Source organism: Chanodichthys erythropterus, chromosome 8 (genome assembly GCF_024489055.1).
Source record: "Chanodichthys erythropterus isolate Z2021 chromosome 8, ASM2448905v1, whole genome shotgun sequence".
NCBI classification, from domain to species: Eukaryota; Metazoa; Chordata; class Actinopteri; order Cypriniformes; family Xenocyprididae; genus Chanodichthys; species Chanodichthys erythropterus.
The window spans coordinates 32,566,238-32,584,767 of NC_090228.1; the positions used below are offsets into that span (position 1 = coordinate 32,566,238).

The 18,530-nt window shown below is 35.7% G+C and overlaps 2 protein-coding genes and 1 long non-coding RNA gene across 3 annotated transcripts; 2 read left to right on the forward strand and 1 right to left on the reverse strand.

Annotated features, from left to right (window-relative positions):
* Positions 1-2,723: 2,723 nt before the first annotated feature.
* On the forward strand, positions 2,724-5,749 carry LOC137024776 (uncharacterized). The gene is made up of 5 exons (XR_010895748.1): positions 2,724-2,793; positions 4,091-4,143; positions 4,781-4,844; positions 5,229-5,382; positions 5,633-5,749. It is a non-coding gene; the product is annotated as an uncharacterized lncRNA (long non-coding RNA).
* A 38-nt stretch (positions 5,750-5,787) lies between these two features.
* LOC137025150 (membrane-spanning 4-domains subfamily A member 4A-like) lies at positions 5,788-9,801 on the forward strand (the record flags this gene model as incomplete). The annotated part of the gene is made up of 4 exons (XM_067393182.1): positions 5,788-5,886; positions 5,975-6,112; positions 6,424-6,537; positions 9,700-9,801. Coding segments are annotated over 4 exons (453 nt in total), but the record flags the coding sequence as incomplete, so codon positions are not given.
* On the reverse strand, positions 9,700-15,996 carry LOC137024760 (gastrula zinc finger protein XlCGF8.2DB-like). Its single transcript, XM_067392627.1, has 2 exons — positions 15,875-15,996; positions 9,700-13,391 (listed from the first exon to the last, which is right to left on the reverse strand). The coding sequence occupies exons 1-2, from the start codon at positions 15,951-15,953 to the stop codon at positions 12,568-12,570; spliced, it is 903 nt and encodes a 300-aa protein (XP_067248728.1). The 5' UTR covers positions 15,954-15,996; the 3' UTR covers positions 9,700-12,567.
* Between the last annotated feature and the right edge of the window lie 2,534 nt (positions 15,997-18,530).

Here is an 18,530-nt window from a genome sequence, read left to right on the forward strand (position 1 = left end):
AACATTTGGGTCAGGTATTTAACCCAGAATTTGGGTCAAAAAGAATAACCCATTTTTCTGGGTTGAAATAACCCAGAAATAAGTTGGTCCCTTTTTAACCCAGGATTTGGTTGAAACAATTTGGATTTTAACCCATTATGGGTTATTTTTGACCCAGGAGTTTTTAGTGTGTGATGATTAATTTCTAATTGGAAACACAACCTAAGACTAATAATCATTTGAAATTGGAGTCAGATTAAAAGAGTGAAATTAAGTGAACTTCACAGGGGCGCTGAAAAGACATACACGCGTTAACCTTCGCCCAGGCCATCTGGTTCCTTACAACAAACATAATGTGTCTAATAATAATTACATAAAAAAATTCTTATTTTTTATGTCTTTATTGAACACACTCATTCAACATTCAAAATGGCAGTGGAAAAGATATGTGGACCCTCGAGTTAATGACCTCAAAAAAGCTAATTGGAGTCAGGTTTTAGCACACCTGGAGTCTCGTTAAGATAATACGTTTGGAGGTGTGGACTACAGCTACTTTGACTGATAAAAACCCCTCAAACTTTTGGAGTTTGCTCTGCACAAGAAGAACATGCTAATGTGTAGCCATGCCTCGCCAAAAAAAAGCTTTCAGAGGAGCTACGATCAAGAATTGTTGCTTTACATAAAGCTGGAAAGGGTTACAAAGTTATTTCAAAGACTTTAGTAATTCACCAGTCTACATTTTGGCAAACAATCTACAAATGAGATGCTTTGGGACTGTTGCTACTCTACCAAGAAGTGGGCGCCCAGTCAAAATGACACCAAGAGCACAACTCCTCAATGAGGTAAAGAAACAACCCCGAATGTCAGCCAAAGATTTGAAGGTATCAATGGAACTTGCTAACATCTCTGTTCATGAGTCTACAATACGTAAAACACTGAACAAGCAGGGTATCCATGGCAGGACACCATGAAGGAAGCCACTGCTTACTAAAAAGAACATTGCTGCACGCCTGAAGTTTGCAAAAGAGCACACTGACATGCCACAGCGGTATTGGCAAAATATTTTGAGGGCTGATGAAACTAAGATTGAACTATTTGGAAAAAACAAACAGCGCTACATCTGGCGTAGAAAGGGCACGGCATATCATCATGAAAACATCATCCCAACTGTAAAGTATGGTGGTGGAAACATCATGATTTGGGCCTGCTTTGCTGCATCAGGGCCTGGCCAGATTGCAATCATTGAGGGGAAGATGAATACCCAAGTATATCAGACAATTCTTCAGGATAAAATGAGAATGTCTACTGAAACTGTAGAAGTTGGGTAATGCAACAGGACAACGACCCAAAACACCGAAGCAAGTCCACAACAGAATCTGCACTCTGGAATGCGCTTCCATTATCCATAAAATCCTCGTCAAGCATGGACATTTTTAAAAAGAACTTGAAGACCTTCTTATTTTATCGAGCTTTCAGAGTTTGATTAGGTCAACTGTGAGCGACTGATGGCATGATCTTCTGGGTGTTATGTTTGGTTGTTTTATGTTTGTATTAATTTTATAATCTACTATTTATGGACAGCACTTTGGTCCATTTTTATGGTTTTGAAAGTGCTTTACAAATAAAAATTGAGTTTAGTCCAAAGAATATGATAGAGCTAAAGCAGTTCTGCCAGGAAGAATGAGCTAAAATTCCTCAACGATGTGCAGGTCTGATCCACAGCTACGAGAAGTGCCTGGTTGAGGTTATTGCTGCCAAAGGGGGGTCAACTAGTTATTAAATCTAAGGGTTCACTTACTTTTTCCACTGCCATTTTGAATGTTGAATGAGTGTGTTCAATAAAGACATGAAAGATCAGAATTTTTTTGTGTAATTATTTTTAGACACATTATGTTTGTCAATACCCTTGACTTAGATGAAGATCAGATCACATTTTATGACATTTTATTTATTCAGAAATTCCAAAAGGTTCACATACTTTTTTTCTTGCCACTGTATATGCAATATAATGACAGTATATGCAGTATAATGAAAAAAGTAGTTTTACTTTCTCTTTTCCACAGATTATATTGCTGTCGCAATCAATGCTTTTCTGCAAGGTAACAATACACTTTATCAGTCTATGGCGAAACAAACGTGATGGTATACATTATTGCTCTCTTGTGAAATCCAAAAGATAAGAAAGATAAGCACTATTTCTTAAAATGAATCGTAAGTGAGAACAAAAAAATAGGTGTGGGTTAAGACGTCAGTCAGTTATGCCTAATTGAATTTTACTTGGAAAAACATTAAATTCACCTTACTGTGCATGCGGAAAACCTCATAAAAGCTCACTGATACAGATGGAACAGACACAATAAAGTTCTCATGCTGTTCTTCTGGCAGGATCATTTTATTTAGCAAAATATCTCACTGATGCTTCCAGGTCGCACTCACCATTATATGTTTGGTCTAAACACAACTGCTCATGTTCTGCTGCAGTAAATTTTCTGTCATCTTTGCAGACTGCGATATAAATAGTGAACAAAGTACATATCTTTAGCAGCAGTGTGAAAGTGAATACAACATAACAGGCACAATAGTGGTATAAAACATACATATCTATCGGTTCAATATGTGTCACATGACTAAACATGCGTCATCATTTTCAAATACCTCAATTTTTTACAGTCTACACTAAAATGCGAAAACAACGTTTTTCAAATTTATCCACTTGGGAAAGCGTTTTTAAAAAGCTTTGTTTTCACAGGACAAAAAGGTAGTTGAATAATTAAGTGATTCATTGAAAAAATACATCAAGATAAAGTCAATCTGGTAAGTAATAAGTAGAGCTGGTAATGTTGTTTGTGGAGTTATTTAATCATCTGCTGCTGAGATCTGATTTCATGTCGTCTTTTATCTTCATTTGATTTCATCTAAGGCTGTAGCTGGAAGTCAGTTGTAGTTCTTGTGTTTCTCTTTTATGTTCTTGTATATCTGCAGTAATTCTGCTTGTTAACAGCAGGTGTTCATCACTAATGCTCAATCATCCCTCTAAGGAAGAAGGTCGTTTTTTCAGTCTTATTTTTTTCAGACATAATCAGTTAAATAACTGGAAAAATGTGATACACAGTTAGCGACCCTATATAATTTTTTACAAAAAACGAATACAAAAATAAGCATTCTTTTATAATTTTATGATTTTTTTTCTTGTTATATTCTTTATAATGAATTGATTGAGGAATACCAAGAAGGTTGATGTCTAACTTTAAAAAATGAATGAGGAGGAGGTATGCATTTAAGGCTTAAAAGTTAAAAATATGAGTGGACACTAATTGATTTTTAGAGTGTGTTTTCTGTTCATATTTCTGGGTATTTTGATAATTTTCATGAACTCGATCTTTGCATGTACGCCATTTTCTAGTGATGGGCAGATCAAGGCTTCACAAAACTGAAGCAGTTGAAGCAAATGTCCCGTAATGTGTCGAGGCTTCGAAACAATCTGACACCCGTCTCCATGGTGAACCCTGCTGGTCAAAACAGAGTAAATGCAACAAAACTCAGGCCAAACATGCATTAAAAACACCTTTTACAAATCTATTGCAAATGTTTTATTGAAAGTAAAATCTATTAAATGCAATTAATTAATTATCTGATAAGATTAAATATAGAGTGCCTGTATAATATGTGTTCTTTTATCAATTTTTAAGGCTTGTTTCTCTGTTCCATGGCTCAAGCTAAACAGGCAAATCAGGGATTAATAACCACCATTATTCATTTTAATTATTCTAATGTCTAATTAAAACGTCTACAAATGTATAAAACTGGTAAAATTATAGAGTAGCCCATAGGCACTTGTTCAATAGTTCTCAGTGAATCTACATGATTCATGGGCTAACTTTATCATCGCCCTCTACCGGCGAACCATTGAAATTGAAACGTTTTAAAACAATTATGACATAACAAGCCCAGTTTACTGAAATCACGTGACTTTGACAGTATGATACACGCTCCGAATCACTGATTCGAAACAAAAGATTCATAAAGCTTCAGAGCTCAGTGTTTAGAAATCAGCCATCATTACCATTTTCCCATGTGCTTTCTAACAAAGTGAAATGTTTTTTTTGAATAGATGGAGCTGTAACATTATTCACTACTCTCTCTTTTCCACTGCATTGTTTGCAGGTAATTGTTTTGTCTTAAAGCATTTAAGAATTTACTGTGTTTTTAGTAAATGTTTATTGCAAACTGTTTTGTAGAGCACATTATTTCCATTAATTTAATATTACATTTAACATAAATTGGATGATGATTATCTTAAATTCAATATATTATACTTTCTCTGTCTATTCATATCATTCTTCACGTTTTACAAAAAAATGTTTCACAAAACATTAAATTTAAAAAGAGAGAAAAAAAAGAAAAGCCATATTGTATTGTTAATAATTTCTGTCTGCATAATTTCCTGTAGAAATTTCAGAATTTGTCTTATTTTTGTTTGTTGTTAAGTACAATGTGTTTATTGTTATATTGAGAGCAGCAGAGCTAGAGAGAATTGCTGTGGATGGAGCTGTATCATAATCAACTCACTGCTCTGTTTGCAGGAAAATAAATAATCATATTTATTATAAAATCATCCACATTCTGAGTATGTGTGCTGTTGAAGGGTGGGTCACATATATAACAGTGTATGTGATGTGTCAGACTTGATTTCCAGGTAGCAGTGGTTAGGCATTGTGACCCCTCCTCCACCTGTTCCACCTTTCACTCTAATAACAGTATCAGTATTTTCACTTATAAGCCTTGTCTTTCTCTTTCTCAGAAGAGTGAACTGAAACCTACAGAGCAGAGCACCAAATAACAACTGAAGAGGGCAAGCTTTCTTGGTAAAACAATTATATTTTATCTGTTACTGCTGGCTACCTTCGTACCTCTATGTACTTCTGCATTATATCTGCATTTGGTTTTTTTTTTAGTCTAAACTTTTATTTATGAAGGGATTTTCTTTCATTGGTAACAAGTGGATCCATGTAAGTCTCGCTGGAAAAAAGAATACATTAAATGCCTTGAGCTGACTCATGAGCTGTTTATAATATATTATGTGATGTATGACTATTCTGTATTATCAAGGTCTTGAGTTCTTCTAGTTACATCCAGTGGACAAACAGAACTCTAAACATTAATAACTTCTAGACATAATAGTGTTAAACTTTATGAGGACTACAGAATTTTTTAATAATAATATATCCTTTAAATATGACTTTGTACAGGTCAATTCAAACTCAATAACTGCTCTCAAGAATGTCCCACGCAGCACCAGCAGGAGCTGGAACGAATGGATCTGTCCCTTTAAATGTACAGCGGGTGCTGGGAGATTCTGTACGACTCCAGGGGTTTCTGAAAAGCCAATCAAAAGCAATTGGGGTGAGACATTTTTCAAAAACCCTAATGATTTTAAATGTGTATCTAAACAATGCATACAGAATTTGAATAACACCAACATAAGACTTTATGTCAAAAATTATATGTAAGGATCATAATTTATACATTTTATGCAGCTGATAGTTGTAATTCACTATGGTGACTGCAATTTGTAAAAACACTCCCAAAAATATTTTATATTCCTGATATGTTCCCTTTGCAATAAAAAGACTTCTTGTTTTGTTCTCCACAGACTGTCCATATAATGATAGGTTTGCTGACTTTACTGCTTGGCATTGTTTTAACATCGCATGGATCATCATTTGCTATCTATAGTGGTGTGTATTTCTGGGGATCTCTCGTCGTAAGTATATTTACACAGTTGTATAATTGTGTTGTGTCATATGTTTTAATGGAAGCCTCTTTTTTGCCTTTAAGTACATCATTGCTGGCTCTCTGTGCATTGCTGCAGAAAACAACCTTAATTCAACATCAAGTGCGTGTTTGGTAGGTGGATGATACTACTTTTGGTCATGTTTTATATTCATTGTCTGCTTTACGGAAACTTGTAAAAGAGTTCATTACCTGTCTTTAGATAAGAGCTTCATATGGAATGAATATTACCAGTGCTGTGACTGCAACGATTGCCATAGTTTTCCTTTCAGTGGATGTGGATTTAGGATCATTTGAGGACAATTGTAGTAATGTATGTCACTTGCTTTACTCAATTTTTTTTTTTTTTAAATGAACATCACTGTGAAGTCACTCCACAAGCTACAATTAAATTTTCAACTATTTCCAGCTTATCTGTCCAGTCTTTCTCCACTATTTCAGAATAAGTTGTTTTAATGGGCTCCTACATCTTTGTCTGCTGTAAATATAATCATTGGTTTCTGCAAAGATTGCAAAAAACAAAACATATTTGCTGTTAAAAATGCATTAATCTTAAATTGACTTAGTATATGGTACATGCTAGAAAACTGTGCAGCCAGTGTAATTATTATTTTTATTTAGTTGTTTTTGTTTGGGATCTTCTTTTTTCAGACACTTTTCAAGGGCATCTCTGGCGTATTGTTGATATTCGCCATTCTGGAGTTTATTCTCTCTATTTGTCTGTCAGCAATCACCTGCAAAGCCAATGGCTGCTGTACCCCTCAGGTGAGTCGTGTGGTAATAAATAGTATAAATGATTAGTGATATAGAGAAAAAAAGTCTCTAGAAAATGCCATATGGTTTCCACACCAGGGGCCTCGTTGCATATAGAAACTGTTCCACAATTTGATCTTCAATCATTTCTCAAATGTGTGATTCAGAGAACAAATGAACGCACAAAAAAATGCTTACGCCTCTCTTCCAGATGTGAAATTTATAAATCACAAATGATCTTGAAATTGTGTGTAGCTGAATGGTTTAAGAGCTCTGCCTAATGAATGCACGCTATATAAATGAAGCTTCTGGACATTTCTTTTCCTGTCACCTATTACATTTAGGGGCTGTTCACACGACACTGTTTTCAACTAAAAACAGAAAACTTTGCATGCATTTTGGCCGTTCATTTACATGGGTTTCAAAGTGGAAGTTTTTGAAAACGATACTGTTGTCATCTCCATGTAAACTGCAAAAATGCGAATCTGTGAAAACGGTGACGGCATGCACATGTGTATTACGTGTTTAGTCTAACCACCTTATTTTTCAACACAGAATGAAGGTATTTCTGTGAATGCACGAGACTTCCGATTTATTAGCCGCTATAGAGAAATAAGGAGAAGAATATCAAAGTGCAGTAAATTGTAAAAATAAGGTGGATAGGAATATGCGTTTGGCGCATCCTTTGATTTCTTAAACGCCTCTGATTGGCCACTGTGTGGCCAATGGTTACACTGCTCAAAACAGTGTAGTTTGTTCAGTGCTGAGTTATGAGTACAGACACTATGTAAGTAAGAGATTCATTGTGCAGTGTAGACAGCTTCATTAAATATAATGGAAGTTTGTGATATCGTGATGAACTGAGACGAGTGACAGCTTTTTTTAAAGATTATAAAGGGAGTTTGCAAATGTAATATTGATTTTATACAACATTTTAATTAACATGAAGTTAATATTAAGTGACTACTTACATTTTAGGAACGGCATTGTCAGATTTTGCTCTATTTTGTTAAAAGCTGCTGTTCGTAACTTTTTTTTGTTCAAAATTTACAAAAATTATATTATGAGAATGTACAACATGGATCCATTTTCCAAACCATGTCCGCCGCAGAGTATCACAGTACCTGCGTGACTCGCCATAGACATACACGGAGAAAAGTAGCTCCGGCTACAATGTTCTTCAGCAAGATGCGTGCAGTTCTGTTTATTAAACACTAGAGGGCCAAAAATCACGGACAGCAGCTTTAATGAAAATAGTTCCAAACAACATCACAGCTGAACTACTGCGCATCTCCGAGTAAACACAGCGGTGTTTTGTTTACGAATGAGTTTGCGATTTCAAACAAATCTATTGAGTCAATGATTCAATGACACATTCATAAACCCTGCGTTCCATTCGGAAGGGCTCGTCCCTATGCCCTAATCCCTTCAAAGGGTTTACCCTCCACAGTGAGAGCTTCGAAGGGATGAAGGGTGTAGGGGTCTTCTTTTTGGAGACAATCAAGGAGGCGCCTTCATCGCACATTTTGTACGCTAGTTGACCCCCAAAAAAACACGCTCTGAACGATGAGTAGATTGTGCAAGCTGTGGCTTTTGTTTAACGTTAGTTTATTTTTATTTTATTTCTTTTGGTTTATCGCACTATATTGCGTCTATGTATTTGAAACATTTGAATGGACTGATAAAGAGAGTTTTAAAGTATTTTTGCTTAAGTACAATGTGGTTTTGACCATAATAATGTACCAAATCTAACTCGTATAAATATTACAGTATAGAAAAATGCGATACATACATTTATAGGTAAAATCGAACTCCTAACCTCCTGTACCTATTCTGTCAAACAACTTCCCTGTGGATCATGGGGGCCGGAAGTGTCTATCAGTTGTACCCTTTGAAATGGCCAGTTTTGAGCACTTCGGTTTAGAACGACCCTTCAATATGGCGGCTATAATTGTTCTCACTCCGAAGTGCCCTTCGGAAGGTTATATATCCCATTTGGAACACACCGAAAGACAGTTGCTTACTATGTTCCTGAATAAATCAGCCGTTTGAACTCAATGAATTATTCAGTGACAAAGACAGTGACTTGCTGCCCCCTACTGGTGGTTTTAGTTTAATTTTTAAAGGATTATTTTAGTTATTTAAATAATTTAATATTTATATATTCAAAACATTGTAATTAAAACATTAATCTCAAAACATTATCATGAATGTTAATGCATTCATGCCACTTCTGAGCCTCATTAAACAGTCTGTAAATATACCTAAATTTCACCTTTTTGTTCTTCTTTGCCACCTCTGCAGTGCAAAGATGAATTTCGTTGATACTGATTTCATTTGATTGGTAACTTATTCTTCCTGGTTGTGCCTTATTATTCACTAACACTGTACAATGAGGTTCATTAGTTGACTACGTTAGTTAACATGAATTAACAATGAACAATACTTCTACATCATTTAATAATCTTAGATAATGTTAATTCCAACATTTACTGATACATTATTATTATTAGTTAATGCACTGTGAACTAACATGAACAATGAACAACTGTAGTTTTATAACATTAACAAAGATTAATAAATACTGTAACAAATGAGTTACTAGTTCATGTCAGTTAATACATTAACTAATGTTACCAAATGAACCCTATTGTAAAGTGTTACCTATTATTCTAACTCAATTTATAAATAAAAATGTATGAATTTGACTTAAAAGATGACACATTTAATAAGGTTAGAAAAATGCCCTTACAAAGGTAAAAAATAAATAAAAATAATAATAATTCCCTGGCAAGTAATTTTAAGGAGTCAAATATCACCTCATAATGGGAAGGTTAATTTCTGTCATTGATCAGAAGGTGCTCCTAAATGTTTTCAATTATGAGCACAAGTGCTCCTAAAAAGAAACATAAGCTTTCTTGTCTGGCATGCGTAATTCAGCGTTTTAAGTCATTTTCGTGTATCCGTGTAAACGTGGATGGTTTTGATAACATTGTCATTTGTACAAAGAAAAAACTTTTCCATTTTTAGTACCTTTAAAGTTGCAGTAGTGATAATACTGGAACTGTCAGCATGTGTTATGCATCTGTGACATATATTTTGATGTAGTGTATAGTGTCTTGTTTCATAAGCGAGGAAGCTTGCCCTGACCCCATTTGTTTGTTTGTCTGTCAGATATTTGTCATCAGCAACTCCTCCATGCCTCAGCAGTCTGCAGAAATCCCCTCACAGCGCAGTGACAAAAAGGTGAATGAAGAGAGCAGAGTCGTGGTGTAGACTTTGCACCGGGATGTTTGTGTGGGACGTGCGGCCTCTCCCAGTAATTTCCTTTCCCTTTACTACACTGTCCTTCCAATAAAAATTTACAATTTAAAACTATACCAAAGAGTGACTACATAATGTTATGAATTGCAGCCTAATCATCAGTAACTGAATGGCTTTGTTTTGAACAACTGTAATTACGTTCCCCATGAGTAAAGAGTATACCAAATTTTGTGTCAGTGAGATTTATGGTTTAAACAGAAATACATCACTTGATCTTATTTATTAGGGATGGGAAGAATAATGTGTTTCTGTGATATATAACAGTCACAGTGGAGTGCGATCCATATAAGCTGCGAATGCTCTGCACACCCAAGCCATTCATGGACTCGCTAATTAATATTAACACTATAAATTCCTTTGTTTGAGGTGTACCATAAAGCTCACATGATAAAATGTTGGTAATGCTATGCACTAACACTATAGCATTAACACGACACATCGCAATCTGTGATGAAGCAGGCGAGAGCCAGTGAACGCTTGATATCACTGATGTAAAACGTGTCTTAAAGCTGCAGTCTGTAACTTTTGGCCCTCTAGCGGTTAATAAACAGAACTGCACGCGTCTCATGGAAGAACATTGTAGCCAGAGCTACTTTTCTTCGTGTATGTCTATGGCGAGTCACACGGTTACTGTGATACTCCACACCGGTCTGAAATAGTCAGAATATAAACACTTATTATAAGTGTACTATAATGATTCAGGGTAAGACAAAAACACAGTTTGGAAAATTAATTCATGTTGTACATTCTCATTATATAATTTTTTGTAAATTTTGAACACAAAAAAGTCACGGATCACAGCTTTAACTCTTCTTGAGGTGAAAATTTTTAATTCGTAACAAGCGCAGGAATTGACGTTTACGCTGTTGACGATGAAGATCGCTGGACAAAAGGCTGAATTTGGATCTGTTCCTCACAATCGTACTTATTCTAAAGATTTGGATGACAGCGAACAAATAAAACTGATGACTTTTGTGAATTTGTGTTGCATTATTTTACGGTTCTATTGTCAGTCACAGCATTGGACTGAGAAAACACCTTTTCTGACCAACGTCAAAGAAAATAAGTATTACATGAAAGTTAATGGTTAAAGGATTAGTCCACTTTCAAATAAAATTTCCTGATAATTTACTCACCCCCATGTCATCCAAGATGTTCATGTCTTTCTTTCTTCAGTTGAAAAGAAATGAAGGTTTTTGATGAAAACATTCCAGGATTTTTCTCCATATAGTGGACTTCAATGGGCACCAAACGGTTGAAGGTCTAAATTACAGTTTCAGTGCAGCTTCAAAGAGCTTTGAGTAAATTATCAGGACAATTTTATTTAAAAGTGAACTAATCCTTTAACTACAAATATACTAAAATTACAAAGTACACCACTGGATATAAGTAGAAAACTGTTTTCAGAACAAAAAAAAAAATTATTTGAAAGTGAACTAATCCTTTAAGCAATTACAGAAATGTTATTCATTTTAAGGTTTTATAGTGTAATCTTGTTTAACATGTTTGCAGCAGAAGTCACGAACAGAGCAAAATGTTCATAATTTAATGTATTTAATGTGACTGAAAACGTCATTCATATCAAACTGAATGCAATAGAATCAAAACATTAATGCCATGATTTTAATATTCATAAATAAACATTTGTGCACATTTGTACGTCTGTTAAGTTGTTCAAATTTGTGTTTTAATGCTGTCAATATTGTACATTTCAGTGTGTATGAAAACATAAGTAAATATACGTTAAATTTATGTAAAAATACACACTAACATTTTATGAATCTTGGATGACCTGAGGGTGAGAAAATTAACAGCAAATTTTTATTTTTTGGGGTGAAGTATCCCTTTAAGGCAAGACACCCCAGGTGAATAGGGTAAAAAAAAAATTAACTAATAGATATCACCCAGGTGATTTATTACATTAAAAATTGCAAACAGTTTTTGTATTACAAGTTTTCTAAAATGTAATGTTTAAATATGCAAATGAGGCGTTATCTAATTAAATATGCACTAATTTGCATACATTTCTAGAACAAAAATCTGAATATGGGATGACGTCAGGTTCACAGTTCTAGTTTAATTTTTTGGACATATTAAATTCAAAGGTTTTTACAGAGGGAATTTTGAATATCTCTTTTTATCACTCCATAAATCAGAAAATACCATCAATAGCCAGCAAAAATATTATTTTCACCATTTTTTTTGGAATAAAATGTTGTATAAAATCAGGCAAATTATATATCAACAAATCCCTCAGTAAAAACCTTCAGAATATAGATAGGAATAAAACTGTAAAGTTTGGTGTATATACGTTCTGCTGAAGTGGAGAAAAAAACTCATTTTGAGAAAACGGCCTTTAAAGATATTTACTGTAATTGAAATCTATAGACGCAAATAGATAAAGTGATATAAAATTTACACTTAAAAGTGTATTTTTGACGTTTTCTTTCCACCAGTCTGAAAAAACACTTTATGAAAAGCCAAAAAGTGCAAAATCTCAAAATTGACAGGTGCCTGAAAAAACAGTGTTTTTGCCTGTAGTGTCTCCCCTTAAAATAAAAAATAAAAGTCCTGTTTTGAAAAAAAATAAAAAATAAAAAATAAAAAAATTGGGTTACGTGTGTCCTAATCAAAAAATAGCAATAATTTAATTTTCTGATGCCCTCTTTAGGGTTTAGGTGATTCCTGTCAGTGAAACTCCTTCCACACTGATGACATCTAGAACAGATCTCTCCTAAAGTGAATCCTCACGTGGTACTTCAGGGTTACTTTACGTCTGAAACTCTTTCCACACTGAACACACGTGAAGGGCTTCTCTCCCGTGTGAATGTCCATGTGAGTCTTCAGAGAGCCTTTCTGAGTGAAGCTCTTCCCACACAGTCTGCAGGTGTGAGGCGTCTCTCCGGTGTGAACTCTCATGTGGACGTCAAGGGAAGGTTTATATCTGAAGCTCAGTCCACACTCAGAGCAGGTGTACGGCGTCTCTCCCGTGTGAAGTCTCATGTGAGTCTTGAAGCTTACTTTATGACTGAAGCTCTTCCCACACTGATAGCATATGCAGCCGTTCTCTCCCGAGTGGATTCTCATGTGGGAGCTGAGCGTGTCTTTATGTGTGAAGCTCTTCCCACACCGATCACATGTGAACGGCTTCTCTCCGGTGTGCCTCGCCATGTGTTTTTTAAGGTGAACTTTCTGAGTGAAACTGTTTCCACACTGTTGGCAGGTGAAAGGCCTCTCTCCGGTGTGAATACTCATGTGGTTTTTAAGGTTGCCTTTCTGAGTGAAGCTCTTCCCACAGTGTGGACACGTGTAGGGTTTCTCTCCCGCGTGAATTCTCAGGTGGTCTTTGAGGTTTCGTTTCCAACTGAAGCTCTTTCCACACTGGGGGCAGGTGCTGAACCTGTAGGATTTCTTCTGGGCTCTTTTTGAGGAACTCTTTGTTGATTTTTTGTTTCCAGTTATGAAAACGTGACCTTCCTGATACAGATCCCTCTCTTCCATTTCATTCAGTTCTTGACTCTCCTCTTTCAGGGCCATCAGGTCTACAGTGAAGAAAGACAAGTACATGTTAAAGGGATAGTTCACCCAAAAATGAAAATCTGATGTTTATCTGCTTACCCCCAGGGCATCCAAGATGTAGGTGACTTTGTTTCTTCAGTCGAACACAAATGATGATTTTTAACCGTTGCAGTCTGTCAGTCTTATAATGCGTGTCAATGGGAACTCGATCTATAAGAGTAAAAAAACTTGCATAGACAAATCCAAATTAAACCCTGCGGCTCGTGACGACACATTAATGTCCTAAGACACGAAACAATCGGTTTGTGTGAGAAACTGAACAGTATTTATATCATTTTTTACCTCTAAAACACCACTATGTCCAACTGCGTTCAGCACTCGCTTAGTGATGTCTGATCACGCTCTGACAACGGCAGTGATGCCTAGCACTCATTGAAGCAAAGCGCGAGACATCTATCTATCTATTAGGGCTGACCGATATATCGCATGCGATTGTCGCGCATTTCGTGATGAATCGCCTTAGATAATGAACGCAATGTTGCGTAGCTTGTCAGTGAACTACAGCTCTGTCTATTAAATGCCGCTCCATTTGAAAGCAGGTGATGGCGATTTAGCGGCAATCAGGGAATCGGCTTTACTGACGAAATGCGCGTGACAATCGCATGCGATATATCGCCCAGCCCTACTATCTATCTATCAAACTAAATCTATCTATCTATCTATCTATCTATCTATCTATCTATCTATCTATCTATCTATCTATCTATCTATCTATCTATCTATCTATCTATCTCATAGCAACCACCCACAAATTAACAATCACATAGCAACCAAACCATCATAACAACCACCCCGAGTACCTTAGCAACACCTTAGCAACCACCACGAGTACCCTAGCAACCGCATAGCAACACCCTAGCAACCACCCAGAATACCTTAGCAACTGCACAGCAACACCTTAGCAACCACCCCGAGAACCCTAGCAACCGCATAGCAAAACCCTAGAAACCAACTTGAGTACCCCAACTTGAGTATCTGTCTATCTATCTATTGTTCATCCATCTCTATCTAACTATCTATCTGTCTATCTATTGTTCATCCATCTCTATCTATCTATGTCTATCTGTCTATCTATCTATCTATTGTTCATCCATCTCTATCTATCTGTCTGTCTGTCTATCTATCTATTGTTTATCTATCTATCTATCTATCTATCATTTATTTATCTATCTATCTATTGTTCATCCATCTCTATCTATCTGTCTATCTATCTATCTATTGTTCATCCATCTCTATCTATCTATCTCTATCAGTCTGTCTGTCTATCTATCTATTGTTCATCCATCTCTATCTATTTAGCTCAAACTAAATCTATCTATCTATCTATCTATCTATCTATCTATCTATCTATCTATCTATCTATATCTATCTATCTATTGTTCATCCATCTCTATCTATCTATCTATCTATCTATCTATCTATCTATCTATCTATCGTTCATCCATCTCTATCTATCTATTGTTCATCCATCTCTCTATCTATCTATCTATTGTTCATCCATCTCTATCTATCAGTCTGTCTGTCTGTCTGTCTATCTATCTATCTATCTATCTACTACACTAAAACTGAAACTTTAAAATTGTAAATTTTTAAAACTGCTTCAAACTTTCTAGACCAGCTTTTTAAGCCAACTTAAAGTTTCTCACACAAACCAATCGTTTCGTGTCTTAGGACATCAATGTGTCGTCACGAGCCGCAGGGTTTAATTTCGATTTGTCTGTGCATGTTTTTTTTTTGACTCTTATAGATGAAGTTCCCATTGACACGCATTATACGACTGACAGACGGCAATGGTTGGAGTTAAAAATAATAATTTGTGTTCTACTGAAGAAACAAAGTCACCTACATCTTGGATGCGCTGGGAGTAAGCAGATAAACATCACATTTTCATTTTTGGGTGAACTATCCCTTTAACCCCACACTGTGAAAATTGACTGTTTTCCATTAAAACGGTAATATACTGTGTAAAAAAACCTTCTTTTTTTTGCCATTTCTCATGTTCTCATTCCAGTATAATTTGAATTAGACTTGCAACAACTGATCGATAAAACTGATTATTATCGACAATGAAAATAATCGTTTAATCATCGATCATTGCGCGCTGTTCTCTGAAACATCAGCCAGTAACGTCACTTTATAGTAGTTAATAACCCATTTCTATAGACAAAACGCATTTGAAAAATAGCAGAGGACACAGAGTGAAATGAATGTGCGTCAACCAACCAGAATCGAGCATTTAACAGTAGAATAAGACATTAAGCAGGTTTTTATCAGGTTCACTTGAAGGCAACACTAGTATTTGTCTGATCATGTGATCTCAACATGTCTATCCACATGAGGAGAACCAAGGCAACCATGTCAAATAAAACCACTTTATTTAGGACAAGTTTAAAAAATATCACTCATTTCTGTAGATCTGGAGTTCAGCTTCGAGAATGAAACCAACCTGTTTGTTCCTCAGTTTCTTCATGATTAAATGCTTCTTCAATCCTCAGGTCTTCACTCTCCTCTTTAATAAACTCCATCTTTGTGATAGTGGGATCTCTGTCTCTTCACCAGGAGTTTTTCTGTGTTTGAGATGAGAATAATTAACAGAAAGAAAAACACAAAATCTACACATTATCATGTTATGAACAGTCAATAACAATACTGATCTCACAAGTACGACATAAAACACTATCAGCTCTTGGTTCATAAAGTCACACATGATAAAGTTAATTAGTTTGTGTTCTCGCTGCGTTTACACTGTTTGACCAGCAGGTGTCGTCATTTGAGCGCTTCAAGTGAATCATTTGGCGAATCATTTTATTGAATTGATTCGGAGTTTGAATCACTACTTGCCAGTGACTGAATTCGTGTTTATGATAAACTGATTCACGATATAAGGAGCGAAATGAGACGCACATTTTCTGTTACTCATGTACGGATGCCCTTTACTCACACAAACGCTCATAAATACTGCATAAATCGTTACAATGTTACACTTGATAATAATAATAATCTGTTATGGTTACTGTATAAACTATACAAATGTTTTAACATATTAAATGCTTAAAAACACAAACCTTTCTTCAACAGAATCACAACAGAAGCAGGAGCGCGGCGCCGCCTTATGACGTCACACGGGCAGACCAAAATAAAAGTCCTGTTCACACGCTGGAAGTGCATAGAAATTCACACATACAAGTATAATAATTAAATCAGGTCGCTGTATTCAAAGTTGAATTCTTTTTGAAGTATATATATTTAAATGCATGCTGTCCAATGATGTGCTGAAAGGAACTGCCAATGAAAGAGTGTGTAGCACATCTAATATGTGAAACTTATAATACAAGATATTTTTCTACAATAAACAGTTGTATTGTTCGTCAGTAAAATTAATACTTTATTAGAGCCACAGACTCAGTTATTCAAGATGCTAAATTACATTTCATTATATTATCTTAAGGTTCAGCTTTATTGTTAATGTTTTACAGTATGTGACAACAGTGTTCAGATTGACTGTTATGAAATGATAATGCAATGACAAATGGTAAAGATTTTACCATTTTAATATTATTTTTTGTATCTGACATTGATTTACTGTAAAATGGTGAAGCTTACCGACAAGCGCATACACATATTTAATCATAATTACTACACACTTATCTACCCATTAATCCATCCATCCTTTAATATTTTGTATTTTTAGTGGATTTTATGGTACTAAATTAAAACTTAAAAGCTGTTGAAACTACAAACTTTTTTTTGCCAGGCTTTCTCAAGCTAACCTAAAGTTTGTCTTATCTAGTTATCTAGTTTTTTTTTTATGATACTGTTGATAACAGTGCAGTTATTTTCGAGTCATTATATGTCAGTGGTTATATTTACAGAAATATGACACCAACATTAACTTTAGGTTCCCAAGACTCTCTCTGGGTCTTTCCCTTCGCCACCAAGACCTCGATGACCCCCTTGGACTTGGAGACTTCACCATCCGTCACTAGGAGGAGAGGAACAGCGTGTTGAGGAGCAGTGGACGAGATAAATGTCCTTGTTTGTTGGTGATTTTCCCAGATTAGGATATAAAAGTGAACTAGGTCTTACTCTCAGAGAGGGAACAATGTCCACCCAGCACTGCTCCTGGAGATCTGCCTACCTGTAAAGCTCAGCTCTAGCCCTGATCAAACACAACTGAAGCAGCTCATTGAGATCTTCAGGAGCAACTGAACTGCAGGAGCAGGGCTGGAATGGGACTCTGGAGGTAAACAGACCTCCAGGAACAGGATTGGGCACCCCGGTCTACACAAAATGAGAATCATCAATAATTAAAACATGTTATAGCACATGCGTACTTTTGACGAAAAGCTAGCCAAATCAGACTTGAGGTTATATCTCCACAACGCTTTATTGTATTCAGACCAACCTTGGTACATGTCATCACAAGCATGACTTGAGGCAACATGCAGCATTTCGGCGCAGCACCACCTACTGGTCCGTTACCCCGATCGAGACGATACCACTGTAGGAAACACAGAACCATATGGGCTGATGCCCAATTGTCAAAATTTTAATAGGAAGTGGTAAAAAAAATCTTATTAATGTCATCCATGGGTCATTTTTTATGTTCTCATACATATAAATGTTTATAACTCTGAAAGGAAATGAGATATTTGCACCAAATTTGACACACACACACACACACACACACACACACACACACACACACACACACACACACAAGTATGGGCTCACTCTGAGGATACATAAAAAAAGTGGTGTGATTGTGCCTCTTGATGGCGCTATAATTGAACAAAACATGAAATTGCTGTTAACTACAATATAGTATTATGATATAAACTGCTATATTTTATGGTTTCATATTTAGTTTAGCAGTTGTCATAAAAGACTGTTCAAACTGATTCGATATGAACTTGCTTAGCATACTTGAGGTGGTTGATTGAAACGACCAGTGTTAGCCTAAATGTTTGAATTTAACAGCTTTTTATAGGCTTTTTTTTTTGTTTTGGAAATTACATTAAATACCATGTTTGTGTATACTTCCGGACATGCTGTGTGCGCTTAAACAAGCTTAAACAGGCGCCATTTTGTTCAACTCGCCA

Excerpts from the sequence above, each read along its gene's own strand:
- LOC137024760 (XM_067392627.1), bottom strand. The coding sequence starts at position 15,953 with ATGGAGTTTATTAAAGAGGAGAGTGAAGACCTGAGGATTGAAGAAGCA. Across the intron at positions 13,392-15,874 it reads AGAAACTGAGGAACAAACAG|ACCTGATGGCCCTGAAAGAG; the intron begins GTTGGTTTCATT and ends TCTTCACTGTAG.